General features: G+C 43.2%; 1 protein-coding gene across 1 annotated transcript in view; it reads right to left on the bottom strand.

Annotated features, from left to right (window-relative positions):
- myo5b (myosin VB) overlaps positions 1-27,766 on the bottom strand; it is a 141,349-nt gene that overhangs the window by 40,051 nt on the left and 73,532 nt on the right. Inside the window, exons 14-30 of the mRNA XM_037692531.1 lie at positions 26,497-26,708; positions 26,246-26,402; positions 25,363-25,602; positions 25,055-25,291; positions 21,801-21,894; positions 21,591-21,721; positions 21,139-21,258; positions 20,910-21,044; positions 20,754-20,819; positions 20,413-20,652; positions 20,069-20,163; positions 16,793-16,991; positions 16,625-16,718; positions 16,403-16,546; positions 12,438-12,589; positions 12,262-12,351; positions 12,028-12,178 (exon numbers count right to left, since the gene is read on the bottom strand). Coding sequence (XP_037548459.1) covers positions 12,028-12,178; positions 12,262-12,351; positions 12,438-12,589; positions 16,403-16,546; positions 16,625-16,718; positions 16,793-16,991; positions 20,069-20,163; positions 20,413-20,652; positions 20,754-20,819; positions 20,910-21,044; positions 21,139-21,258; positions 21,591-21,721; positions 21,801-21,894; positions 25,055-25,291; positions 25,363-25,602; positions 26,246-26,402; positions 26,497-26,708 — 2,557 coding nt within the window. The remainder of the gene's footprint in view (positions 1-12,027; positions 12,179-12,261; positions 12,352-12,437; positions 12,590-16,402; positions 16,547-16,624; positions 16,719-16,792; positions 16,992-20,068; positions 20,164-20,412; positions 20,653-20,753; positions 20,820-20,909; positions 21,045-21,138; positions 21,259-21,590; positions 21,722-21,800; positions 21,895-25,054; positions 25,292-25,362; positions 25,603-26,245; positions 26,403-26,496; positions 26,709-27,766) is intronic.

The raw sequence follows: 27,766 nt of genomic DNA, 5'->3' as shown, positions 1-27,766 counted from the left end.
AAGTCAAAACTTTCAGTCTTAATTATGGAAACTTGAATAAATGAGAGCCTTCACATGTATTAAATGTAATAATGTCTTCTTTTTCCTTTTAGCCTGCTGTGAGTCAAGTCCCTTCACTCTCTGGTGGTCGTGTTTTGGCAGATGATCCAGCACTATGGTTATAGCACAGGGTATCACTGATGTCATTGTAGAGCGAGTAAAAAAGGCAAAATACTATGCAGTTATCATGGACTGCACAGCGGATGTTAGCCATGTTGAACAGCTTTCAGTAGTGTTGCGCATTGTAAACTGTGAGCTCACAAAGGGAGTTACAATCCATGAACATTTTGTGGGTTTTCTTGTGGCTGAGGACACTACTGGGAAAAGTCTTCTAGACCTTTTTCTAGGACACCTCAACAAACTACACTTGGACATCTCTGACCTTCGTGGACAATCCTATGATAATGGAAGTATTATGCAAGGGAAACACCAGGGTGTTCAGAAGAGAGTCCTCGAAGTTAACAACAAAGCCCTTTGTGTGCCATGTGGAAGCCACGCCCTAAACTTAGTGATTGGTGATGCTGCCAAATCTTCTGTGATATCCCTCAACTTCTTTGGATTATTGCAAAGGCTGTACACTTTGTTCAGTGGGTCTGTTCATCGGTGGACAATTCTCCAGCAGCATGTGCAAGGATTATCTATCAAGGCTTTGTCCACAACAAGATGGGAGTGTCGGGTGGAGGCAGTGAAAGCAGTGCGTTATCAGCTCGCAGACATTGTGAATGCTCTAACTGCTTTGAAAGAGTATGCACAGGAGAAAAAAGATGCAGAGTGTGTGTCAGGTGCTGATAGCCTCTGCAAGGACATGACAAAAATGCCTTTCTTGGCGAGTACCATTGTTTGGTATAATGTGTTGTATCACATAAACAGAGTCAGTAAGATCTTGCAGAGCCCCAGTGTATCCATTGAAACAGTGAGAAGAGAGATATTGTCTGTTTCAAAATATCTTGAAGATTTCAGAGACAATGGATTTAATGCTGCAAAAACTGATGCTAAGGAGATTACAGAGACTCTTGAGGTAGAGATGGGCTGGCCTGAGGAGCGACAGAAAAAGGCAAAGAGGCAGTTTGAGTATGAAGGGAGAGAGGAAACACTTTCAACTCCAGAGGAGCGCTTCAAAAGAGACTTTTTTCTCCACTTAGTTGACACAGCCATAGTCACGTTAAGGGAGAGATTTTCACATCTACAGGGCTTCTATGACTTGTATGGATTCATTTACTCCACTGAGTCATTAAGAAACACAGTTCAGGAAGGGAAACTGGGTGAATGCTGCCACAGACTGGAGGAGGCTATGGGAGATGTTGATGCAGAGGACCTGACAATGGAAGTAATGGGGGCTGTCAGATCTTTCCCCCCACAAATCTCATCACCATTTCAGATGTTAGATTATATATACAAACAGAATGTGCTTGACTTGTATCCAAATTTAAGCATAGCTCTAAGACTGCTACTCACCCTTCCTGTGACTGTAGCTTCAGGTGAAAGAAGTTTCTCAGAACTTAAACGGCTAAAAACATACCTGCGGTCCACCATGTTACAGGACAGACTGTCTTCCCTTGCTGTCATTGCCATTGAACATGAGGTCAGGAAAACAATGGACATGGATGCACTAATACAAAAGTTTCCAGAGGCCAAAGTCCGCAGGGTAAGGTTCAGCAAGTGATGTCAACTGTGCCAGCCAGCTCAAAAGTGAGAGTATCGTTAGAGCTGAATAAATAAATATATTATCTCCAATAAAATACACTTGAAACAAACAAAAAAAGAGATCTGAAAGGGAATATAAAGAAGAGAAGTACAGTTACACAAGCATTACAGGAACAAAAGAAAAGAAGAGGGAAAAAAGGGACAAAGAAGAGAAGAATATGCCAACCTTCCAGGGAAAGACAGGAATAAAAGAGGAGACAGAAATAGGGAGCCTAGAACAAAGCAATCTAAAGAGTAAAGGTAGTACTTTGTAAATCAGTAAATTACATTACTCTATACCTCATATTTAACCTTTTGTGCTGTCGTGTGATTTTTTTTTTTCTTCAGTACAACAAGGTAGAAGACAACTTATAAATATAAGTCCAGCTGAATAATCAAGGTAATCACCTAATGCTGTAAAAACAGTGCAACAAAGTGAGTTTATTTCCTCCAACACTAACATATTTGTTGTTTTTTTCAGATGCAGTCTTTAAACATGCATCATTAAAGACCAGTAACAAGACAGAAGACAACTTTCATAGAAGTCCAGCTGAATAATCAAGGTAATTCATGATCACTTAATGCTGTAAAAACACAGTGCAGTAAAGTGAGTTTATTTCCTCTGACAGTAATATATAAACAAAATTCCCAGATGCAGTTTTTAACCACACATCACAGAAGACCAGTAAACCGTTACTGTGTTACTGTGTTACTGTGTTACTGTGTTACTGTGTTACTGTTAATGGTACATTTAGGCTGACTTGGGGGAGGGCCCCTTTACAAAGGTTTGCCTAGGGCCCCAAAATGTCTAAGACCGCCACTGCGCTCCAGGGTAAACAAACACGCATTTCTCTTATATGGAGCCGTCAGCTGCCTTGTGTGGAAAAACAATATTCTCCATGGACTTCTGTCTCATCTTCTGCTCATGCTAAGTCCATTTTTGAAAAATGACAAAATATAACTCCTAAAACTGCTAAAACTTGATGCCACTTCATTTTCATTTTTATTTACAGAAGAAGAAGAAGAAGAAGACGTGTCTTCAGAGGTTTTTGTGTTGTTTCTTTCAGTAGTTCTTAGTGCAGCGCCCCCACAGGCGAGCGGGGGAACAGGTTGGTTCAACAGGTTGACTCGACTGCACAGTGCAGTGTGAATGCAAACGCACCAGCTCAAATGTAACAAAAGGTCATGAATATTGGTCCTGAACTGAACCGAGTCTACCGGACTATCTGGTGTGAAAACGACCTTAGCTACTTTCATATTGTCTGGAAATATTCCTTTTGAAAATGATAAATTACAAATATATGTAAACGGCTCGATAACATAACTCATTATGTCCTTTACAAACATCATATCCATGTCCACCCAGTCTTTTGATCTCTTATCTGTAAGATTTTTTACTACATTCATTATTTCTTCTTTGTCAGTTCCATTAAGAAAAATACTGTTGTCACAACCTATAACTGAATGGTTCACATTATTGTCCACTTTTGGTATTTTAGCTGCAAGGCTTGATCCAACGTTCACAAAATGATGATTAAATCCATTTACAATTTCATTTTCATCATGGATTTTATTGTCCTCCTTCAAAAATATTGTGAAATACCTGTTTTTGCTTTATGACTTTTCAGAACACTATTTATTACTCGCCATGTAGCTTTCATATCACCATTACTTTTATTTAATAAATCACTATAATATTCCTTCTTGTGTTTCCTTATAATTGCTACTAATTTATTTTTATACTTCTTATATTTATCTTCAGCCTCTTGTGTTCTCAATTTCAAGAAACATGTATACAAATAATTATTTTTTTAACAAGCATTTCTCAACCCTTTCGTCATCCATGGTTGGTCAACAACATTTCTCTTTGTATAATTATTTTGCACACAATTATTTTCATACAGAGCTCCTAAAATATTCATAAACTCATCATATGTCGCTCCCCCCCATCGGTCACTCTGAGCGCACCCTGCCGGCCAGGTGACCCCTCGAGCTGGGGAGTCGATGCACGAAGGTCCGGTGTTTTTTCTCTCTCTCTCTCTGGACCTCAACCAACTCTTATCTGGACCTTTGTGGTTCTACCTGGTTCCGACAATTATCGCCGGGTGGTATTTCGCTGGTTTTCAGCTGGACTGGCCCTCGTGGTGTCTCCATAGGTGTGGGGGAAGTGTACCTGTGACCCTCGAATTAGACCAGAACCGAACCGAGGTGGCTGTGGGGAAATTCGTCTTCTACAGAGCTTCAGTGAGCAGCCCGTTACTTTTACTGAAGGACGATCCACCTCTGTGGAGTCGTTGTGTTCACCTGGAGGAGACGCTCCGGTGCTTTGAAGCGCCGCCGGACCGGAGCAGAACCGCGCCGCCGGGCTGCCGGACCGGAGCAGAACCGCGCCGCCGGGTTGCCGGACCGGAGCAGAACCGCGCCGCCGGGCTGCCGGACCGGAGCAGAACCGCGCTGCCAGACTGGGCCGCCGGACCGGAGCAAAACCGGGCCAGGGATATCTTCAGCCTCTTCGTCTCTCGTGCTTGGAGCGCCGGAGCCGAACTGGAGCAGAACCGGACCGGACCAGTTGCCGACTTCAGCCTCAGCCTCTCCGGTCAGTCTCGTTTTTCACCAGGGGTGCCCCGTGCTGTCGGGTGCTGAGAAGCGGAGGAGCAGCGTGGAGGAGCAGCGTGGAGGAGCAGGGCTGCGTGGTGCTCGAGTGAAGTTCCGAGTTTGTATCGGAGTTGCTGCAGGCCTCCATCCAAACTCACCTGGATAATAATTAATTTTATTCCGGATCACGCTGTTGGCCCCTGTTGACCTGAAACGAGCTTGGATCATGCCTTTCACTTCAGGAGGATTTTCTGGCAGCTCGCTCTGCTATTTGCTGCGAATTTTCTGTTTCTGTTTCGGCCTGTTGATTCTGGACCCAGCTTCTGTTTCTCATGGGAGCATCCATCCATCCATCCATCCTTCTTCACTGGGGGGCCGGAGCCCCCCTCAGCCCAACTCAAACTGCAGTTGGCCCAACTCGTCGGGTTTGTTTGCCCATTTGAACTGTGACGTTTTATGGTCTGAAACTTTTCTGCATCATTCATATTATTGTCACTATTTTCAGTTCTCAGATTATCTGGAGTCACTGAATCTTGTTAATACACCTGAATCTGTCCATCACTGCAACTTTCACTGTTTTTGGGTTCTGAATGATCACGTCTTCATTAATGTTTCTCATGGTTCAATTATGGGGGCTAATTGCCACACTGTTAACTCCTGTAATTACACATCAGTCACAAAAAACTCAAGAAAATGTCTGATAATAATGTTGTTACTGCTCTCAGGGATTCAGCCCAACCCTGGACCCCCGACTAATTATAGCACACCAAATGACTTTAAAAATGCCTCTGGGCTTCATTTTCTGCATGTAAATGCTCGTAGCCTTCTGAAAAAACTTGATGCTGTGAAAATCCTGATCAGTTCTTCTGGGGCTGATGTTATCTTTATTTCTGAATCCTGGCTCAACAAATCTGTAATGAATAATGACGTGGCAATCAATGGATTTAACATCTACCGCTGTGATCGTCAAAAAAGGGGGGGTGGAGTCATTATTTACATTGAAGATTCTCTGGTTTCTAGTCTTGTGACTTCCAAAACAATTCCAAACCAGTTTGAAGCCTTATCTGTAAACATCACCTTGAATGGAGGCCAGGTTTTAACTGTAGTCTGCTGCTATCGTCCACCATCAGCTTCACCTGAGGCATTAAATGCCATGAAGGAATTCCTTGGTAATTTAAAATTCAAAGAGGTCTTTTTAGCTGGAGATCTCAACATTGATTGGTGTAAGTCGACCCCCCTCTGTGACAAATTCAAGGAATGTTGCTTGTCTTTTATTTTAACCCAACTGATCGACTCCCCCACCAGATTAAATAAAAGCCACCCTGACAATTCCTCCATCTTAGACCTGTTTCTAACTAATATGCCTCACAAATTCCCTGGTACAGGTGTATTCGCTGATCTTTTGAGTGATCATTGTGTGACAGCGGCTTTAAGAAATAGTAAACTTCCACCTTCTAAACCCAGATTAACTCAAAAAAGGGATCTGAAACATTTCTGTGAACAGTCATTCCTCTGGGATCTGTCTCACTTTGACTGGCATCATATTCTGTTAACTGATGACGTGAACTCTGCTTGGAACCATTTCCATAATAATTTCATTTATTTCCTGAACAAACATGCTCCTTTTCGTCAGTTCAGAATAAAAGGACGAGACAGCCCCTGGTTTACTCCAGAGCTAGCTGACCTCCTACACAGGAGAGATCATCTTTGGGCTGCAGCGAGAAAATCTGGCTCAGACACTGATTGGTTGAGTTTTCGACAGATGAGGAATAAATGCACAACTGCTGTCAAAGCAGCAAAACGCAACTATTTCTTATCTCAGACTTCCAAAAATCTAAATGACCCTAACAGATTCTGGAAAACAATTAAATCTCTCTCAGGCACCCCCCAATCATCTGACCTCCCATCACAACTTCTCGTTAATTCTGTTCCTGTGTCAAATAAGCACGAGATCCTGAACTGTTTCAACAAACATTTTGTTGCTTCTGGTTCTTTATTTGACACAGTTACTAACAAAAAATCAGCCACTTCACTTAATAACCAAACTTCTACAAATCAAATCCCTCCTACAAGTCAATCCTCAGTTAATCACACCTTCTCTTTTTCTCCATTCTCAGTCAGTGAGGTCAATAAACTGTTAAAAGATCTTGATCCTAAAAAATCTGCAGGTCCAGATGAACTTCCACCTTATTTCTTAAGGCTGGCTGCTCATATCATCACAGTCCCTGTGACCCACATCTTTAATCTCTCTATAAGACAAAACTCCATCCCAGACACTTGGAAAACAGCCTTTGTTCTTCCTTTGCTGAAGGGAGGTGACCCCACCTCACTGAACAACTATCGACCAATCTCTAAACTCTGCATTTTAGCCAAGGTTCTAGAAAAACTGATAAACTCTCAAATCAAAGATTACCTGGACTCATTTAACATCTTACCTCCACATCAATCTGGTTTCAGGAAACAACACAGCACAACCACTACTTCACTGAAGGTTCTTAATGATGTTGTTGAAGCACTGGATGCTAAAGATTATTGTGCTGCACTTTTCTTAGACCTGTCTAAAGCTTTTGACACTGTGGATCAGAACATCTTGTGTCATAAACTCTCAGAAATTGGTTTCTCAGATCACACCATTGGTTGGTTCTCTAACTATCTTTCAGACCGGAGGCAATGTGTTCAACATAATGGTACTTCCTCCAGTTATTTAACATTCAACAATGGTGTACCACAAGGCTCAGTCTTAGGACCCACCCTCTTTACAATCTACATACATAATGTAGGTAAAAACATCCCTAATGCATCCATACATTTCTATGCTGACGACGCAGTTGTTTATTGTTGAGCTAAAACAGTTGCTAAGGCTTTCCAGCTTTTGAAATCTGCATTTAACTACATCCAGACTGATTTGTTCCGCCTCAAACTTGTCCTAAATGCCGAAAAAACCAAAGGGATGCTTTTTTCAAATAGGAAGTTGGTCCCAGCAGTTCTTCCTCCGATTTTATCTTCAAATGGTGTCCCCATTGAGTTTGTTGATTCCTATAAATATTTGGGTATCTTGGTCGACTCACATCTTTCTTTTAAGCTCCATGTGGAAAACTTGGTAAAGAAACTGGAAGTTAAACTGGGTTTCTTTTTCAGAAACAAATCCTGTCTAACCCTGAATGCTAGAAAACGCCTTGTATCCGTGACTTTCCTTCCCTCAATTGATTTTGGTGACATTATTTACATGAACGCTCCTACAAGAACCCTGCAGATGTTGGATGCTGTCTATCATGGTGCACTAAGATTCATAACTGGCTGTGATTATCGTACCCACCACTGCACTCTGTATTCATTGGTTAACTGGACATCATTAACTTCACGCAGACTCTCTCACTGGTACATTTTCATCTTTAAATCACTTCTTGGTCTGCTGCCTTCATACATCTCCTCCTACATGTCTCTGCGTGAGTGCAGCTACGGAGTGCGCTCTCAGGACATTATTACCTGCAGTGTTCCCTCAGTGAGGACTGAACTAGGCAAAAGGGCCTTCTCCTACTCCGCTCCTGTTTCCTGGAATATCTTACAAAAAGATATGAAGCTCTCGACCTTGACCTCTCTAAGTGTCTTTAAGAATCTGTTGGACTCCTGGCAGGGTCCAATGCAGACATGTTCCTGTTTTTAGTTTTCTACATTTGTCTTGGAATCTAGCTGTTTTTTTGTTTTGTTACCTTTTTCCTTTGTTAAAAAAAAAAAAAAAAAAAAAACTGTAGTATGAGTTTTTATAACTGCTTATTGTTGTTGCTGTTGTCCATTGTTGTCATCTTTCTTTGTTGAAATCAGGTCTCTCTTGTAAATGAGTCCTCGAGGCTCAATGGGATTTACCTGTATAAATAAAGGTTGATTGATATGATCTGTTCACATCATCAACATTCACGTCTTTCCAGTTTTGTTTATGTAAATCATCTTTTAATTTGTCCATTGCTTTTTTTGATGTGTTTATTGTTTTCTTCTTAATTGTAATTTCTTTTGTAATGTTTTGATCATTTTTATAAATTGTGAAAACTGGTAAATGATCACTCAAATCACTCGTTAAAATACCTCCCATCACATCCCCATTTGTTACATTTGTGAAAATATTATCGATTATTGTAGCACTATGAGTTGTAATTCTTGTTGGTTTTGATATTAACGGATAAAGATTTAAACTATACAATGAATTGTAAGGATCCTGCCCTGCACCCTGCCTTTCTCTCTCCTCATCACTCCTAATTGGCTCCAGCTGCAGATGATCAGCTCAACACCCAGGAGGAGTATAAGAAGATTCAGGAACCACTCTGCAGGCGCTGGGACATTGCCTACCAACGGTAGTTGTGTTCTGGCCAGTTCTCAATGATATTAGTAAAGACTAATATTGTTTTTTTTTCTTCTGCGCTTCCTCAGAGTTTGGATCTTGCTGTACCTGCCCTGCCTGAGTTCCACATGAATTGTGACTCCTCCTGCCTAGCTACAATTGCTGGATGCCTTCCACCACTTGCCTCAATCTACTCATTGTTTCACCTTGTGCCACTGGACACCATCTGGATAATACCTTCTCCTGCTTCACACTGTAAGAATAAATCTACAACATATATTCCCATTCAACCGCAGCACTTTAAATCATCGCTCTCTCCCCAGGTGTTCCCGTTCCCCTCATTCATATTGTGTGTATATATCACCAACCTGTAAATAAACACTTTAAACTATTATATGAGTCCTGGTATCTGTTCGGTCCAGATCTTTCATTCTGGGTACACTGCAATCATTACATGAATTTGTAAATGTACTGATGTTATTCGAATCTGTTTTATTTCCCAGGTCAATATTAAAGTCTCCACAGAAAAAAATGCTTTTATTAAAACTCTTGTCCAATACTTGTACAATTTTATCAGTGAATATTTCTATATTTGATCCTGGAGATTGATATACACAACTTATCAATATGTTTTTATCATTCTTGTTTATTATTTCTATTATTATTTCCATTATATTAACAATTATTGACATTTCATTAATTAATTTACATTTTATTTCATTTTTAACAAATAGAGCCACTCCACCACCTCTTTTGTTGCTTCTGTTCACATGATATAATTCATACACTTCCATGTGAACATTAGTTGTGTTTTCATCGTTGAGCCATGTCTCTGACAGTGCTATTATTGTAAAGGTTCTGTTTAGCTGTTTTAAATTATCTGTTATTTTGGATATATTTGCATTTAAACTTCTACTATTAAAGTGAATAATAAAGAGACCTCCATTTGTTATATTGATGTCATTAAACTGTTCTTCATTGTAATATTCACAGTCTTTTATTACAGGGAAAAAATTTGTATCAATCACATCTTCAACATTGTATATTTTAAACTAAGTCTCCGTATGTTGCCATATTTTAATGTATTTGTTCATTTTATATTTTGTTAATTTCTTGTTTGTGAAGTTATGTCAATGATTTATCATCTGTCATCTCCTGAGCTCATTTAGTTTTTCCAGATCCTTCAGGTCTTTTATTATTTTAGCCTGAGATCCTTCATGTATTTTGATCCAAATGTTTCCATTTCATGTCCAAGTTGATGCTATTTTGTTCTTTTTTTTCAACCACCTTGCTTCACGTGCAATATTTCCATTTTTTTTTAGTTAGATGTTCATTTATGTAAACATTTGTTCCCTTCAGTTTTTTTGCTTGCATTATTACATTGTTTCTTGATTTCCTGCTAATGAACTTTATGACTATGGATGGTTTGGCTTTATCTGATTTGTTGGGCAGGGTGCGACAGATTGAAATGTCCTCATGTTCGATGTCAATGTCTTTGTTTTGTAAAAAATTCACTACTTGCTCCTCCAGAGTCTGTAGTTCTTCCTGTGGTGCATCTTCTGCTGTGTTAGTACCAGTAACAGCTCTTGCATAAGTTCGGTTCCTAACTTCCAGTCCAGTGATCACCAAGTTGTCTATTTTTGTGTACTGTTCCAAGTCGTCTACTTTTTGTTCTAGTTCAGCTATTTTTTTTTTTGTCTTTATTAATCATCAGTTCTTTCAATTGTTTCACTTCTTCAAACACGAGTTCACACTTAGTTGCTAATCTTGTCAGTTCAGCACTCATAAAGTTCAAAGATTTTTTAACTTCCTCCATATTTTCTGAATTATTTTCCGACTCTTGATTCCTTGTTTTGTGTTTGCTCAGCATTACTCACAATACTTCTGGATCGTTGGTATCAATTCTCAGAAGCACAGGATCTAGCCACGAGGTTCACAGGCTTATGTTGTTAGCCGAGGCCTAGCGGCAACAACCCCCAGGTCCCACGCGGTCTCTTGGTTCACTCGGCCCAGCAGCTCGCAGGTCCAAACGGCGGCAGACCGGATCTCCGCTGCAACAGCTCCCAGGTCCGACAGCTGCAGCTCAGCTTCAGCGGCTCACAGGTCCAAGCGGCAGCAGATCGGGTCTTATGTTTATATAAGCTACGTATTAACTCAAAAATTGTCCTGCAGATATTTCCATCATTGATCAGTATTTATGGGAGCAGGAACAGTCACAGAAGGTCTTATCGGTTTACCTGTTTCTTAGCCAGCTTATTTTTATGACACTGATCCTCGCCATCTGCTATGGTTTATTTTGGAAGACTCTTGTGGAATTTTTCGGCTTCTTTAGGTGTTGAGAAGAGATGGATCTTTCCACCATGAAGAATCCGAAGGCTGCAGGGGTTATTTTGGCAGCCACAGAATGCGCCGATGTCAATAAACAGCTTCACCACCAGTTGAAACCTGCATCGGCTCTGAACCATCTCCACTGATAGATCTTGTGCAAACGTGATTTTGGCCCCGTCGTTTATAATTTCTCTTTTCCTCGCCTTTCAGTAGACAAATTCTTTCTCCTGGAACTTTAAGAAGCAAATCAAAACCACTCTGCCTTGGTTTGGTTTCCCAGAGGCCAGTGTGCGGTGCATCCACTCCAGTGTGAATGACTTGTCTGGTGCTAGCTCCAGCCACTTCGGTAGCGTGTTATTAATAAAGTCAAACAGTGGTTGTCTTCCCTCTGCTCCCTCTCGAATGCCAAAGACACACAGGTTCTTTTGTCTTCCCCAGTTTTCTAGGTCATCTGTTTTGGCCTCAAGGAGCAGAATTTGTTTCATAGCCGAAGTCAGCGATATTTCTGCTTTTTCTAGTGAGCTTTGTACTTCAGCAATGCGGGCCTCGGCCTCTTCCATATGAGCTGCCTGAACAGACACTTTACCCACCAGGGCAGCCATAGCGCTCACATTCATTGACCTTTTTGAATTTGTGATTATTTTGGCTTATCTGTGTGTATTAATTGATTTGATGCCCTTTAAATACGAGAAAAGAATTCATGTTCAATTTACATTATTTTGGGTTAAATAGAGACTGATTTTACTCTCCAAGAGAGAGGTGGTGCCCAAATAATGAGGTTATTTGCATAATACATGCATATCTTATGAGCTTAACTCATAACTGATAATCAAAACATATATTTACATCCCATATCGCTACACTCTACATGTAACTCACCAATCACAGACAGGTAATTTCTACAGGTAACTCACCAGTCACTGACAGGTAAATCTAGAGGTAACTCACCCATCACTGACAGTTACCTCTACAGATAACTCACAGATCACAGACAGGTAATCTGGAGGTAACTCACCAGTCATGGACAGATAACTCTATAGGTAACTCACCGATCATGGGTTGTATGTTGCCCTCGGCCACCTTGATTAGCTGCTGGTAGATCTGGATGCACATGTCACTCAGAACCTGCCGGTACTCGGCCAGGTCGAAGTTCTTCAGACAGTGTTCGTTCTGCTTAGGGGTGTTCTGAGTCATGAAGGTCTGAAATGGACAGAACAGATTAGACCTCAGACAGAAATTAAGTGTAGGTGTGTCCTGATGTTTACCCGAGACTCAGGTCTCACCTCATCTCCACTGTACTGTTTCAGGCAGTGCAGCAACCGGCTGCTGTTAGCCAACCAGAATGACATCATCTCAAAGTCATCGTTGTTCCTCTGCAGAACCCATGACAATATTGTTAACGTAACACTACACTACAGGTGTGTAATATCGGACAGGTGTGTATTTGTGGAGACAAGACCTTCAGGGCCTTCTTGATGGCGTTTATGGTAGAGGTGAGTAAAGACTCCACCTTCTGGTCATCGTTCATGTAGTCAGCGTGGCGGATGCACATGAAGAGGATGTAGGCGGGCAGACAGGGGACTGTGGCCGACACTGAGTTGGGTTTTATGTCTGGTGGAATAAAATCAAAAAAAATTATGTTTGCCTCCATTTTTCTTGCACCTTGGGTGCAAAGGCCCAAACTGTTTTTTCCATTGAATAAATTGCCTTTTGAGAGCTTTAATAACACAAAAACACATTAAATTTGAAATACGAAAAACAAAAACACCTTAAAAAGTGAAAATTTTAGATTTTATAAAGTTCTCAAAAATAGGCTTTGCACAATAGGTCAACAGCACCACCTGTTTTGGATGAACTAGTTTCACTATGAGCTAAACAAACTAACTCCTCCTTGCAATTTTCAAGCATTGATGTTAAACTTGGGCAGCATGCTTCTTAGGGGGTAAAAATTATCAAGTTTTTAAGTTATGGTCTTGGGGCGTGGGCGTAGCCTGACCTCAAATTTTGGCTTCTTATTGTCCATCCATCCATTATCTTCCGCTTGTTCCAAAGTCGGGTCGCAGGGGCAGCAGCCTGAGCAGGGAGGCCCAGACATCTCTTTCCAAAGCCACCTCTTCCAGCTCCTCTGGGAGGATTCCAAGGCGTTCCCAGACCAATTGAGAGACACAGTCTCTCCTGTCCTGTGTGTCCTGGGTCTTCCCTGGGGTCTCCTCCCAGTCAGACATGCCCGAAGCACCTCCCTAGGGAGGAGCCCAGGGGCATCCTTACCAGATGCCCGACCCACCTTAACTGGCTCCTCTTAATGTGGAGGAGCAGTGGTTCTTCTCTGGATCTCTACCAGACAACTGAGCTTCTCACCCTATCTCTAAGGAAGAATCCAACTACCCTGCAGAGGAAACTCATTTCAACCACCTGTATCCGCAATCTCATTCTTTCGGTCACTACCCAGAGTTTGTGATCATAAGTGAGGGTAGGAACATAGACCAACCAGTAAACAGAGAGCTTTGACTTACAGCTCAGCTCCCTCTTCAGCACAACGGACCGGTACAGAGTCCGCAATACTGCAGATGCTTCACCAATCCGTCTGTCAAACTCATGCCCCATTCTTCCATGACCCCCCCCCCCTTACTTGTACTCCTCAACTTGAGGAAAAACCTCACCCTCGACCTGAAGAGAGCAATTCACCCTTTTCCGACTGAGGACCGTGGCCTCAGATTTGGAGGTGCTGATTTGCATCCCAGCCACTCCACATTCGTCTGCGAACCACTCAAGTGAAAGCTGGAGATCACGGCACAATGACACCAACAGGACCACATCATTTGCAAAGAGCAGAGGATGGAATCCTGAGGCTCCTGAACCAGAATCCCTCCACCACCTGCCTGCACTGCGAATTTCTGTCCATAAAAGTTGTCAACAGAATCGGTGACAACGGGCAGCCCTGGCAAAGTCCAACTCCCACCCTGAAGAGATCCGACTTACTACCGGCAAGGGGTCTGACTTACTACCAGCAATGTGAACCAAGCTCAAGCACCGATTGTACAGTGACCAAACAAGCAACGGGCCCCCAATGCCATACTCAAGAATCATCCCTTACAGTGTACCTCGAGGAATACCGTGGAAAGTCTTCTCCAAGTCTACAAAACACGTAGACTGGATGGGCAAATGCCCATAACCCCTCGAGGACCCTAGTGAGGGTAAAAAGCTGGTCCAGTGTTCCATGGCCAGGACAGAACCTGCATTGTTACTCATGGATCTGAGGTTCGACCAACGATCGGACTTGCTTCTCCAGTACCCCTGAATAGACCTTACCAGGGAAGCTAAGGAGAGCGATGCCCCTATAATTGGAGCACACACTACGGTCCCCCTTTTTGAAAAGGGGAATCACCACCCCACTCTGCCAATCCAGTGGCACTGCCCCCAAAGTCCATGGGATGTTGCAAAGGCATGTCAATCAAGACAGCCCCACAACATCCAGAGCCTTAAGGAAATCAGGGTGAATCTCATCCACCCCCCAGAGCCCTGATGCCGTGGAGCTCTTTAACTACCTCAGCAACCTCAGCCACAGCTATGGATGGACCAACCCTGATGTCCCCCAACTAAGCTTCCTCCATGGAAGACATGCTAGTGAGAAGTAGTCCTTCCACCTCCTGACAACATCACTGGTTGAGGTCAACAGCACTCCACTTTCACTGAACACAGTGTTAATAAAGATTTCCCCTCTTCAGATGTCTGATGGTTTGTCAGATTCTCCTCTGATCCAATCGAGAGTCTTTATTCAAGGCCTCACTGAACTCTTCCCACATCTAAGCTTTTGCCTCAGCAACAGCCAAGGCTGCAGACCGCTTGTCCCTCCGGTACTCCTCAGCTACCTCCGGAGTCCCACCTGCCAACAAGGAGCAATAGGACTCATTCTTCAGCTTAACACCTCCCTAACCCAGGGTGTCTACCACCGAGTTTTGAGGATGGCCACTGTGAGAAGCACCAACAACCTTGCAGCCACAGCTCAAGGCAGCCACTTCAATTCAATTCAATTCAGTTTATTTATATAGCGCCAAATCACAACAAAGTTGTATCAGGGCACTTTACAGAAACATTCACATACATAAAAGCCAATTAGTGAAGTTCTCTATCCAAGGAATCTAGCAGACAAGTTGAATATTGGCTCAGTTTCAGTCTCCCATCAACAAATGAGGAACACAGCCCACTGTGACTCAATGTCTCCTACCTAAGCTTGGATGTGGTTAAAGCTCTCTCGGAGGTGCAAGTTGTCTGACAGGTTATTCCACCAGGCATTCCCAGCAAACTCTCACTACACATTTGAGTCTTCTGGGTCTGTCTGGCATCTTCCCCCGCCATCTGATCCAACTCACTACCAGGTAGTGATCAGTTGACAGCTCAGCTCCTCTCTTCACCTGAGCATCCAAAACAAACTGCCGTAAATCAGATGACACGACTACAAAGCCGATCATCGATTTATGACCTAGGGCGTCCTGGTGCCAAGTGCACTTATGGACACCATTATTTTCGAACATGATGTTTGTGATGGACAAACTATGACTCTCACCATGGGCAACTCCAGCGTGGAATAAGGTCCAGCCCTTCTCAAAGAGATTGGTTCACAAGCTCATGCTGTGTGTTGAGGTGAGCCCAACAATATCTAGTCGATACCTCTCAACCTCACGCACAAGCTCAGGCTCCTTCCTCACCAGAGAGGTCACATTCCATGTCCCAATAGCCAGCTTTGGTAAGCCAGGGTCAGAGTGCCAAGGTTCCCGCCTTTGGCCACTACCCATGGCGTCATGCACCTGAGTCATATGGCCCATCCTGCAGGTGGTGGGCCCACAGGAACCCATGCTACTCATTCGGGCTGAGCCTGATGGGGCCCCATGATTTGTTAGATTAGATGATTTTTGTATAGGTTACAAAAATTTGGTGTTTTTTTTGGGAGGTGGGCAGGGCTTCTCATTGTGAAACACAAAATCTTTGTAATTTATACAAAAATCATCTAATCTATCAAAACCCAGATAACCTGTAAACCTCAACACATCTACAGGATGTATAAATATTTTGTCATCTGCTTGGCCCCACCCACTGAGAACAGGAAGTCACATGTTGACGCAGGGACATTATTGTCTGACTTGTTTTATCGTATCAGCTGCAAACTGTGAGAGATAACCAATACCAAGCGATGTTTCTTAGTATTGGATTAATAATAGTAGTCGGCAACTTTGAAGTAAAGTTGGTATTTTTAAAATCTCTTTTGTCTTTTCCAGTCCTTTCATTTGACAAGACTTAGGAGATGTTTTTGTGTTCAAGTGGCAATAGAGCTATTCATGTCTACATTCATCAAAATAGATTTTTAACGTTGTCCATAAAAAAGACCTTCAGAGAGTTTAGAAATGATGAACAGTCTGAACGTCTCACCTGTGATGAGGGTCTTGATGAGCTGGGCCTCGTCCTCCTTGTTGTACTCCAGCATTCCCTCAAAGTCCTTCTCTTTCCTTTGAACGGTCACCTGACGGATCAGCTCTGGTTTCGTGTTCCGGTTCTGAGCTGCAGCATGAGTGGCTGTAACAGAAGCAGAAACTTTGTCAGTGACGGTTCTACTACAGAACGAACCTTCAGAAGGATTGGATCTCTTGTTACCTTCCAGCTCCTGGACCTTCTTCATGTAGATCCTTAGCTGCTTCTTCAGCTTCCTCTCATTCTTCTCCAGCTTCTCCACCATCTCTTTCAGGTCCTGGAGGCAGAAACAAATGAGTCAGAACAGGAACCATGATATCTGAGAGGTTCTGCAGAGGTGAAGGTCCTCACCAGATTATCGTTGGTGAGCCGAGTGATCTCCTGTTGGACACTGTACTCCACCTTGGCGTCCGGAGACAGAGACCCCATGTAGTTCAGGATATCCTGCTTCTTCTCCAGGTCCTCCTTCAGCAACTCAATCTGAGTGTGCAGAGCCTCCAGCTCATCCCGGTGCTGCCGAGTTTGGGTCTGCAGCTGGGCCTCCAGGAGCCTGATGGGACCATAGAGTTACTCACACACAGCAACAACACAACAAGGGGTTACACACAACCAAAACCACTCAGAGACTGGCTACAAAACTCAGGGTCTGCAGCTGGGCCTCCAGGAGTGCCTAATGGGACTACAGGTTCTGGATGGAAACAGGTCATGTTTTATCTCAGACCCCCCTGGGGATAGGGGGGGGGGGGGTGTCCAAAGACAGACATAATCAGCCTTCACACTCAGGGTAGAGGGGACTGAAGCAGCACACAGAGACCTGGCCACTTGTTTCAGACCCTGGTAGGCCAAACCCAGCTCCCCGTCTTCGTTTAGGAGACCCCAGTCCTGCAGGTTACTGGCGTCCAGAAGCAAAGAGGCAGGAGGAGACAAAGCAGAGTGAGGGACAAGGCAGGGGGAGACTGAGGTGTAGGTGGACACAAAAAACACTGAAACACAGAGGTTTACAGATCAGACAATCATGTTGAGCTTAAAGTATCCTGATGCATGCTCAATAATCCAGGTAGAAAAATCCAAAAAAGTTAAATCTGGTCCTCTGGACATTCAAAAAAACAAAACAAAGCAAAACAACAAAAAAAATGTAGAAACGTTTCGTCTTTCATCCGAAAGCCTTCCTCAGTCTGAGGTGCTGTATTCAGATCAGTCTTATAAATAGCACCTTCTCAGAGTGGATCAACCAGTTTGCTGCTGACAACCAAAACCAGCTGCTCACATGATCAAGAAGGACCATCAGCCTAACAATGGATCATTAGCACCTGATGACTGTTTACTATTCACAGAGGGCTGAGTGATACTAGCAATCACAGCATTGTAAGAGGGGGACAGTTGAACACGTAGGCCTCCACCCGTTTAATGATGGACGATTTCTTTTCACAAAGATGGCCTCCTTTACTCCTCTCTCAAACCATCGTTCCTCTCTGTCCAGGATGTGAACATCTTCATCCCTGATGAAGTCCTTTTCAGGGATACCACCAAGTCATTGGTTCAGGTATGTTGATGACACCTGGGTTAAAATTAAATCTCAGGAAGTCCAACATTTTACTGACCACATCAACTCTGTGGATAAATACATCAAGTTCACACAAGATGTAAAAAATGGCAGGTTGGCTTTCTTAGACTATGAGGTCTCAGTCTCTGATAGAGGACATTTGCAAACTGAGGTGTACCACAAACCCACCCACACAGACCAGTATTTGCAGTTTGACTCCCATCACCCTTTGGAGCACAAGTTAGGAGTCATCAGGACTCTGTATCACAGAGCAGACAGCGTCCCCACTAACTCGGGAGCCAGGCAGAAGGAGAAATCCCACACAAGACAGGCTCTAGAGCAATGTGGATATCCTAACTGGGCCTTCCTGAAAGCAGAGAAGAAACCCAAACAGGACTCCAGTCAGCCATCAGGTGAAAAGGAGGAACCCAGACCCAGACCAGTGGTCATTCCGTATGTTGAGGGAGTATCAGAGAAACTGAGACGTTTATTTTCTAAACATAAAGTCCCAGTGGCTTTTAAACCCCAAAATACATTACGGCAAAGACTGGTTCATCCCAAAGATCCAGTCCCCCGGCACAAACAGAGTAATGTTGTGTATGCTGTTCAGTGTCAGGAGGGCTGTGATCAGTCTTACATCAGGGAAACAAAACAGCCACTGGCCAAAAGGATGGCCCAGCACAGAAGATCAACATCATCAGGCCAGGACTCTGTGGTCTACACTCATCTCCAGGCCAGCGGTCACTCTTTCAAGGATGAAGATGTTCACATCCTGGACAGAGAGGAACGATGGTTTGAGAGAGGAGTAAAGGAGGCCATCTTTGTGAAAATAAATCGTCCATCATTAAACAGGGGTGGAGCCTCTAGGTTCAACTGCCCCCCTCTTACAATGCTGTGATTGCTAGTATCACTCAGCCCTCTGTGAACAGTAAACAGCCATCAGTGTGCTAATGATCCATTGTTAGGCTGATGGTCCTTCTTGAGCATGTGATCAGCTGGTTTTGGTTGTCAGCAGCAAACTGGTTGATCCACTCTGAGAAGGTGCTATTTAAGAGACTGAGCTGAATACAGCACCTCAGACTGAGGAAGTCTCTTGGATGAAAGACAAAAAGTTTCTACTTTTTTTTGTTGATTTGCTTTGTTTTTTTTTTTTTTTAATGTCCAGAGGACCAGATTTAACTTTTTGGGGTTGAGCTTAAAGGTTCAGATTTTCTATAAATCAGTTATTCGGCCTAATGTGAAGTTGCTTGGAGCTCAGTCTGGTTACAAAAGAGAAGACAGGTTTGATTTTCACTTGATCACCGTAATTTACCCCAAAGAGCCGAGCTCAGAGTTCATCTAAAACAGAAATATTTTCAAAAACTCCGGGTTCGTTTTTAATTTAATTCTCATCTGGAACCCTGAGCAAAACTAACAAAGTCCAAAAAGAAGTTTCCAACCCACTTCTGGAGTTTATCAGTTCAACAATTGTGAAATTTAAAAAATGATTACAAAATAAAGATTTAATAAAACTCATTGAAAATTATACTTATAAATATTTATTATTATTATATTGTGCTCTTTAAAAACACATAATGATTTGTTTTATTAGAGTCAGATTCAGTCTTTTGCTGTCTTTATAATCTCACTGTTATGAGCAGGAGGGGTGCCAGATCTACATCTAAAACCGCAGAAGAAGAAAAAAGTGAAAACAAATCAAAAAGATGAAAGGTGCCAATAGAAAAGAACACAAATATGAGCTCTGTAGGTTCCTCTGCTGCAGCTTTTATTCCCTGAACAAGGTTTCATGAGAGCTCTTGTTCCCTGTTTCCTTTAGGAAAATAATATATTTAATTTTATCTACTCCTGATTGACCATGGTCATGAGGTGCAGCTGATGGTGCAGAATGTAGAGACAAAACTTCAGAATGATGAACAACAAAATAACTGAACACTGAGATAAAGAGAAATGAGTGTTAGTCACACTTCTCCTGTAAATACAGGAAAATATTATGAGACATTTCAACTAAAAGACACTGTGGGTTCAGTTTAAAGCAAATACATAAACTGCCTCTTAAATCAAATTTCTTGAAGAGCAGGACTTACTTTTTGGACTCACAGAGTCCATGATATGCTTGCAGCGCCTCCTCTTTGTCCATCGGCTCTGTGCTGTTGTTCAGCTCAGATTCCTTCTCAGATTCCTGCAGAAACAAGTTATTTTAACACAGGAAAACATCTTCATTTTAGAGCTAGAACTTCTGAAAGCTGCAAACACAAGCTAACACTTTATGCAGACAATGGTGTGTTTTATCTGCAAACATAAAGACAAGTTTTAATGCATCAACTTTTTATTTATTATGCTGAAACTGATTCTAAATGTTAAAGAACTCAACACAAGTCAGACAGCTTTCATTAATAAATTAATGCATGAAAGACTGAATGAGACTCACAGTATTTTGGCTGCTCTCCTGCAGTTGAGCGCTGCTCACTATCTGAGTCCTGAGGATAAGCACCTCCTCCCTGCGGGCATCCAGCTCCTCATTGGCTGATTTCAGCTGACTCAGCAGGAGATTGTAGCTGTCCTGCAGCTCGTTGGATGAGTTATTCTGTGACGCTCGCTCAGCGACAGTCTTCCTCAGCTCGTTCAAGTCGTTCTTCAGTTTTTTGTTTTCTGTTTCGAGTTCCTGTCTCTGCAGAGAAACAGACGTTCATGTGAGTTTATAACTAGGTAAAGCACAGTCAGCGCCTCAGATTTCACTACAAATAAAGACTGATCAGGTCCAGTTGGTACCTTCAGGTTGTTGTAGGCCAGATCTGAGGTCTCATGCTCAGAAGAGGTAATTTTGGCCTCTGAACTCTTCAGTGAAGAAAAATTATGAAATAATCAGGATGTGGACAATAATGTTCATCAGAAAGAAAGGACCAGCTGACAGACAGAAACCCTCACCCTGTGCTTTGCTAGCTCCTCCACCTTGTCCAGGTTGACCTGCAGCCTTTTCCTCTCCGTCTCCAGTTCTCGCACTCGTTTCTGCAGCTTCATGAACAGACTGATGTCCATGGCAGCCTTCTCTACCCCCATCTCCTGGAACCAGGAACACCACAACACATTTACCTACTTCAAACAGAACATACAGGCGTGTTCAAACAGGAAGAAGAAGCTCGGCCCCTTGACCCACCTCCACCAGCTGGATGGAGTCCTCGGTGTCTCCCACCTCAGAGGTGGAGAAGGATGGGTAGTTGGAGTCTGACTCCAGGCTGCTCTGATTGGATGGGTTCCTCTGGTGGCTGGGGTGGAACTGAAGGAGGAGAAAGAGGAGTCAGATTAGACCTGTGATGAAACAATCTGCAGGTGGTATTTTAAATTAAATCATTTCAGATTCAATCAAACTGAATATGAATTGAATAAATAATGATGAATGTAAATTAATAAATAATAATAATAATAAATTTACATTTAATTAAATTAATTAAAGTTTTGGGTTTTCTTTTAACTCCGGGGGAGACAAATACTAGTGAATATCTTCAGAAGTTCAATTAGAGGAACTGAAGACCTGACCCCCTATCAGAGCTCAGAGAACTGCAGCTCTCTGTAGGTTCTGCCTATAACTGATCTGGGGTCAGATGTCACCTTGCTCAGAGACATCTCCTCCTTTAGGTTGTCGTATCTCTGCTCCAGTCTGGAGAACTCCTTCAGGAGGTTCTGGTAGCGCTGCCGCTCACCGTCCAGCTCGGACTGCTGGGAGGCGCTACTTGTCTCCTCTGACACACAAACACAACATAATTAATACGGGTCAGACAGACCAGGACCTGGGACCAGGTGTGCAGGAGAAACTCTCACCTGCAGAGGTCTTGGACTGCTGCAGGATGCGTTGGTTCAGTTCTTCCTTTTCGCTCTTCAGCAGAGAGTTTTCGGTCTCCAGCTCCTCCAGCCTCTGAAGTCAAACATTATTCAATATAAAGCAAACCTGTCAGCTGCAGAACCAAGCAGCCCACCCAAAGGACCTCTCCTCAGGTGAGGCCTCACTGGGGGTGGGAGTGAGAATTTATTTATGATGCACCACAATGTAAACAACAACAATTCTAAACAGGTCATTCTGAATGGTTTCTTTTTTAAGCCGAGACGTTTCGTCCTTCATCCAAAGGACAACAACAATGACTTCTTCTTCTTCTTCTTCTCTTCCTCCTCCTCACTATTGAGTATGCTGCTGTTGTGGGAATCAGTTTTGTTTTGGTGGCTCCTCAAATCAAAGAAGTCCTTTGGATGAAGGACGAAACATCTTGACTTAAAAAAGAAACCATCCAGATGACCTGACTGAACATTGTTGGATTTTATACCTGGATTATTGAGTATGAACTTTGGTGATTCTAAACAGATTTAAAAATGTCAAAAATATTTACTAATAAAAACATCCTACAAAAGACAGAAGTCTAAAGTGAAAAAATGAAGCAGTTGGCCAGTTTATGATATGCAGAGATGTAAATAAGATGGCTGACTGAGAAAACAAACAGCTGACAACAGGGTCTACAACAAGAACTACAACAGTGTCTTGAACAGTAACTAATACATGGTTTACAACAGGAACTAAAACAGGAAGTAAAACAGGAAAGACAAACCGGATTCCAAAAAAGTTGGGACACTAAACAAATTGTGAATAAAAACTGAATGCAATGATGTGGAGATGCAAATGTCAATATTTTATTCGTAATATAACATAGATGACAGATCAAAAGTTTAATCTGAGTAAATGTAACATTTTAAAGGAAAAATATGTTGATTCAAAATTTCACAGTGTCAACAAATCCCAAAAACATTGGGACAAGTAGCAATAAGTGACTGGAAAAAGGAAAATGAGCATATAACAAACAGCTGGAAGACCAATTAACACTAATTAGGTCAATTGACAACAAGATTGGGTATAAAAAGAGCTTCTCAGAGTGTCAGTGTCTCTCAGAAGCCAAGATGGTAAGAGGATCACCAATTCCACCATTGTTGCACAGAAAGATAGTGCAGCAATACCAGAATGGTGTTACCCAGCGTAAAATAGCAAAGACGTTTAAGTTATCATCATCAACCGTGCATAACATCATCAAAAGATTCAGAGAATCTGGAACAATCGCTGTGCGTAAGGGTCAAGGCCGTAAAACTCTACTGGATGCTCGTGATCTCCGGGCCCTTAAACGTCACTGCACCTCAAACAGGAATGCCACTGTCAAGGAAATAACAGAATGGGCTCAGGAATACTTCCAGAAAGCATTGTCAGTGAACACAATCCACCGTGCCATCCGCCGTTGCCAGCTGAAACTCTACAGTGCAAAGAGGAAGCCATTTCTAAGCAAGCTCCACAAGCTCAGACGTTTGCACTGGGCCAGGGGTCATTTAAAATGGAGTGTGGCAAAATGGAAGACTGTTCTGTGGTCAGATGAATCACGATTTGAAGTTCTTTATGGAACACTGGGACGCCATGTCATCCGGACCAGAGAGGACAAGGATAGCCCAAGATGTTATCAACGCTCCGTTCAGAAGCCTGCATCACTGATGGTATGGGGTTGCATGAGCGCTTGTGGCATGGGCAGCTTGCATGTCTGGAAAGGCACCATTAATGCAGAGAACTATGTTCAGGTTCTAGAACAACATATGCTCCCATCTAGACGTCATCTCTTTCAGGGAAGACCCTGCATTTTTCAACACGATAATGCCAGACCACATTCTGCAGCAATCACAACATCATGGCTGCGTAGGAGAAGGATCCGGGTACTGAAATGGCCAGCCTGCAGTCCAGATCTTTCACCTATAGAGAACATTTGGCGCATCATAAAGAGGAAGGTGCGACAAAGAAGGCCCAAGACGATTGAACAGTTAGAGGCCTGTATTAGACATGAATGGGAGAGCATTCCTATTTCTAAATCGGAGAAACTGGTCTCCTCTGTCCCCAGACGTTGTTGAGTGTTGTAAGAAGAAGGGGGGATGCCACACAGTGGTAAAAATGGACTTGTCCCAACTTTTTTGGGATTTGTTGACGCCATGAAATTTGGAAACAACAGATTTTTCCCTTAAAATTATACATTCTCTCAGTTTAAACTTTTGATCTGTGATTTGTGTTCTATTCTGAATAAATATTAGATGTTGGCACCTCCACATCATTGCATTCAGATTTTATTCACAATTTGTTTAGTGTCACATCTTTTTTGGAATCCGGTTTGTACAACAGGAATTACAACAGGGTGGAGTTGCATTTAGGCATAAAAAATCCGGCCCAGCCCAAACCCATATCTTTTTTTCAGAGCACGAACCCCAAAAAAAACATTTTTTTAATTAAGCTTTTATTGCTTTTGACGTGATATTTGAAAAATGTATTGCAAAGAAAGGAAGATATAAGATTTCTTGTTTCACCAAATGGATATTAACATACAAAACAAATAGCCTAAAAAAATCAGCTCTAAAGATAGGTTATTATACAGATGAACAAAAATATTTTTAGAGTAATATTATTTTGAAAAATATAGAACAAGGCTATTTTAATTGAACGTGCCGCTCGCCTGGTCTTTTGTAGATGCTGCTACTTCCTTCACCGCAGATGACAGCAGGTGTGGCGACGCGCATGGCCAATGATCAGCTGATCCATCTGAGCTTAACTGGAAATTGTTTTTACGTCTATCAACCGGCCGGTCGGACCTGCCTCCTCCTCAACAAGTAGATTAACACAATTTTATATTGTGCTTTCTTATTTAGTTTCTTTGTGCTGTATGATTTGTAAAACCGCATCAAAGTCCGAGACCAGCCTGGCCCGCACATTAAGCACATTATTACGGCCCGGCCCAGCCCGAATTTGGGCCCGAGTTAGAAATGACAGCTCTACAACAGGGTCTGGGAGATTTTCTGCACTATATAGTTTGAAGTCTGATTCTGGATTCATTTGTTCAAAACTGCAGGGTTCTGAAAGGTCATGAAATGGTGAGGATTCTAAAGCTCCGCTCTCTTCTCCTCACCCATGTGAGGCTCTGTGTAATCATAGATTTATCAATAATTGTTTTATAATCAGTCCTCTGAATGGTAATTAAACTGTAGATTAAGCCCCGCCCCTCGCTCCACACCTGTGTGAGGTGCATCTTCTCATTGCTGTGCTCCTCCAGCAGCCTCTTCCTCTCGGCCTGCGCCTCCTGCAGCTCCTCCTGCAGCCTCTCCACCTGCTCCTGCAGTGACAGCACCTGGCCTCCCTCAACCTGCTGGCCCCGGATTAGATCCAACTCCTTCTGCAGCTTGGTGACCTCTGAGCCCAGGGAGGTGTTGACAGTCAGCAGCTGCTCGTTCTGAGACTTCATCTCTATGGACTGAAACACAAACACCTTCGTGTTAGTCTCACTGTGCTCACTCGAGTGTGCACGCGTGTCTATGCACGCACCTGCTCGTCCATCTTCCTCTTTAGCTGCATGATCTTGTTCTCCATGCCGGTGTTGAGCTTCTTCAGGCGCTCTGCAGAGCGAGCTTCGATCTTCAGCTGATTCAGCTGTTTCTTGGCCTGCAGCCGTCTGAAGCCACATTGGATGATGATGGCGGCGGCACGTGCTCGTCTGAACCTCTGTCTCTGCAACCAGCCGCGCACGTTCTTCTGGATGATCATGGCCTTGTGGTGCAGCAGAAACTGAGGAACATCAGTTCAACAACAAGACAATCAGAAGCGGAACGTTTCCCCAATTTGTCAGTCTGTGGAACTGGACTTTATCTCTCTGATGAAAATGAAAGACAGATTTGTATCTGTTCCTGTCTAAAACAAACCAATAAAACATGATAAAAACCAGGTTTACATCAGGCAGGAGGCAATTCATTCAACCTTTATTTAGACAGGTAATCCTATTGAGCCTCGAGGACTCGTTTACAAGAGAGACCTGAACAAGAGAGACCTGACAATCATGTTTGTGCTGATGTTCAATGTTTTATGTTATGAGTGCTTAGTGTATATTTATGTTTTTCTTAGTTCATATCTTAGATGTTATTACTGTTTTTCTTATACATTTGATTGTTGGATGTAACTGGGACCCTGTGTACATAATTTCGCTCCACCACATGTACCACATGAGGTGCGAATGACAATAAAGAAACTCTGACTCTGACTTTAAAGCAGAAATCAAGGTTTTACAGATCCAGGATCAGCCTCTCTGTGGTTCTGCTGCCACCTGCTGGAAGGCTGCACTTTATCAATAAAACCAACACTGTGGTGAAAAACTAAACACCCAGAAAATGTGTTGGATGAAGAAAAGTCAGAGGTCAGAGCGCCTCCACCTTACCTCCCAGTAGATCCTGCGTGTGAACATTCCTCGGGTGTAGGCCTGGATGGTGACCACAGCCTGCCTGATCCTCAGGAAGTTTCTCTGCTCTCGGACCATGCGGTACTGTTTCTGACAGATGAGGGCAGCCCGGTTCAAACGCAGAAACTCTGCGTACCTGGAGGAGGAGGAAGAGGAGCAGCGTTTACATGATGAGACGTCAGACTCATCAGAGACCTTCAAGACCAATCAACGCGTGAGAAGCAGCTCACCTGCGAGCCAGGTATCCTCGACCATATCTTTGCAGGGTTATGGCAGACCTGCGGATCTTATGGTACCGGATCCTCTGCAGCCAGCCTCGGACCGTCTTCTGGATCTTGATGCAGGCCGATCGGAACTTATCGGTCCGAAGCTTTTCCAGGTAAGCCACCTGACCTGCTCGGAAGAAGATCTTTGTCTTTCCAAACTGGAACATATCAGGGTCCTGAAAAGAATACAGACTGAGATATGACCCAGATCCTTCTTTATATCATGTTGTCACGACTTCAACCCTAAACCCTGAAGCTGTTCTACAAATACATCTGACAGTAACAAGTCAGAACTAGTTTATGAGACCAAGATTCAGCTCCGACCCTCCCCATCCACCCAGCTCACATAGGACTTTACTTGACTCTTCTCCCTGCAGGTGGTGGGTCCACATGAAGGTGTAGCTTTTTCAGCAAAAATACAGGAACCACAGCTTAACCACCCCAGGCCTAGGTCCAGAAGGGTTCACCTACCAGTATCCCTGTCCCAAATGAGGTGACCTGTTTTCTGTGGTTCTCCTCCATCCAGGTTTTTGAATTCCTCTTAGCCTGATACCAACATGTCATTAAAGACCCCACATGAGTCAGACGCCTCAACCCTCAAGATCTGGGGCATTCTACCTTCTACCACATTCATAGTAAACAATTCTTAAAATTCTGTGGTGGGGTGGGCACAAAGTAGTGCTGTCATTTCTAACCTGGGCCAGCCCGCGCCCGACCCAGCTAGAATAATGTGCTGGATGGGCGGGCCGGGTCGGTGTCTGGCTTTTGATTGCGTAAGAGGATGCACGTGGCTGACAATCCAGTTTGGATCACCACCAGCCGCTCACGGCTGTTTCACTGTCCGCTGACAGGCTGGTTGAAAGAGGTACAAAATAGTCCAGATGGATGACTGCCAGTGACCCACCTGCGGCTTAACGGGTCCCAGCCGCTGTGTCAGCGGCCGACAACCATAAATAACTAGAATAATCCACTGACTCTTGTTAATAAACAAGAAACCTTATATCTTCGTATCTTTGAAATACAACAAAAAAGGTTGAATCATGTCATCTGGACTTCGTTTTTTTGTTAAAAAGAAACGTTTCGCCCCTCATCCAAGAGGCTTCGTCAGTCTGAGGCCTAGCCATCTGGTATTACCCAGAAGCCACCCTGACTCTTGTGTTTCAAGCCTGCCTCAGATACCCCTGAAGTCTGGGTATCTGAGGCAGGCTTGAAACACAAGAGTCAGGGTGGCTTC

Source organism: Nematolebias whitei, chromosome 18 (assembly GCF_014905685.2).
Source record: "Nematolebias whitei isolate Nwh7 chromosome 18, NemWhi1, whole genome shotgun sequence".
Lineage (NCBI taxonomy): Eukaryota > Metazoa > Chordata > Actinopteri > Cyprinodontiformes > Rivulidae > Nematolebias > Nematolebias whitei.
The sequence above is the reverse complement of the archived record's forward strand: the minus strand, read 5'-3'. Positions and strand labels throughout refer to the sequence as shown.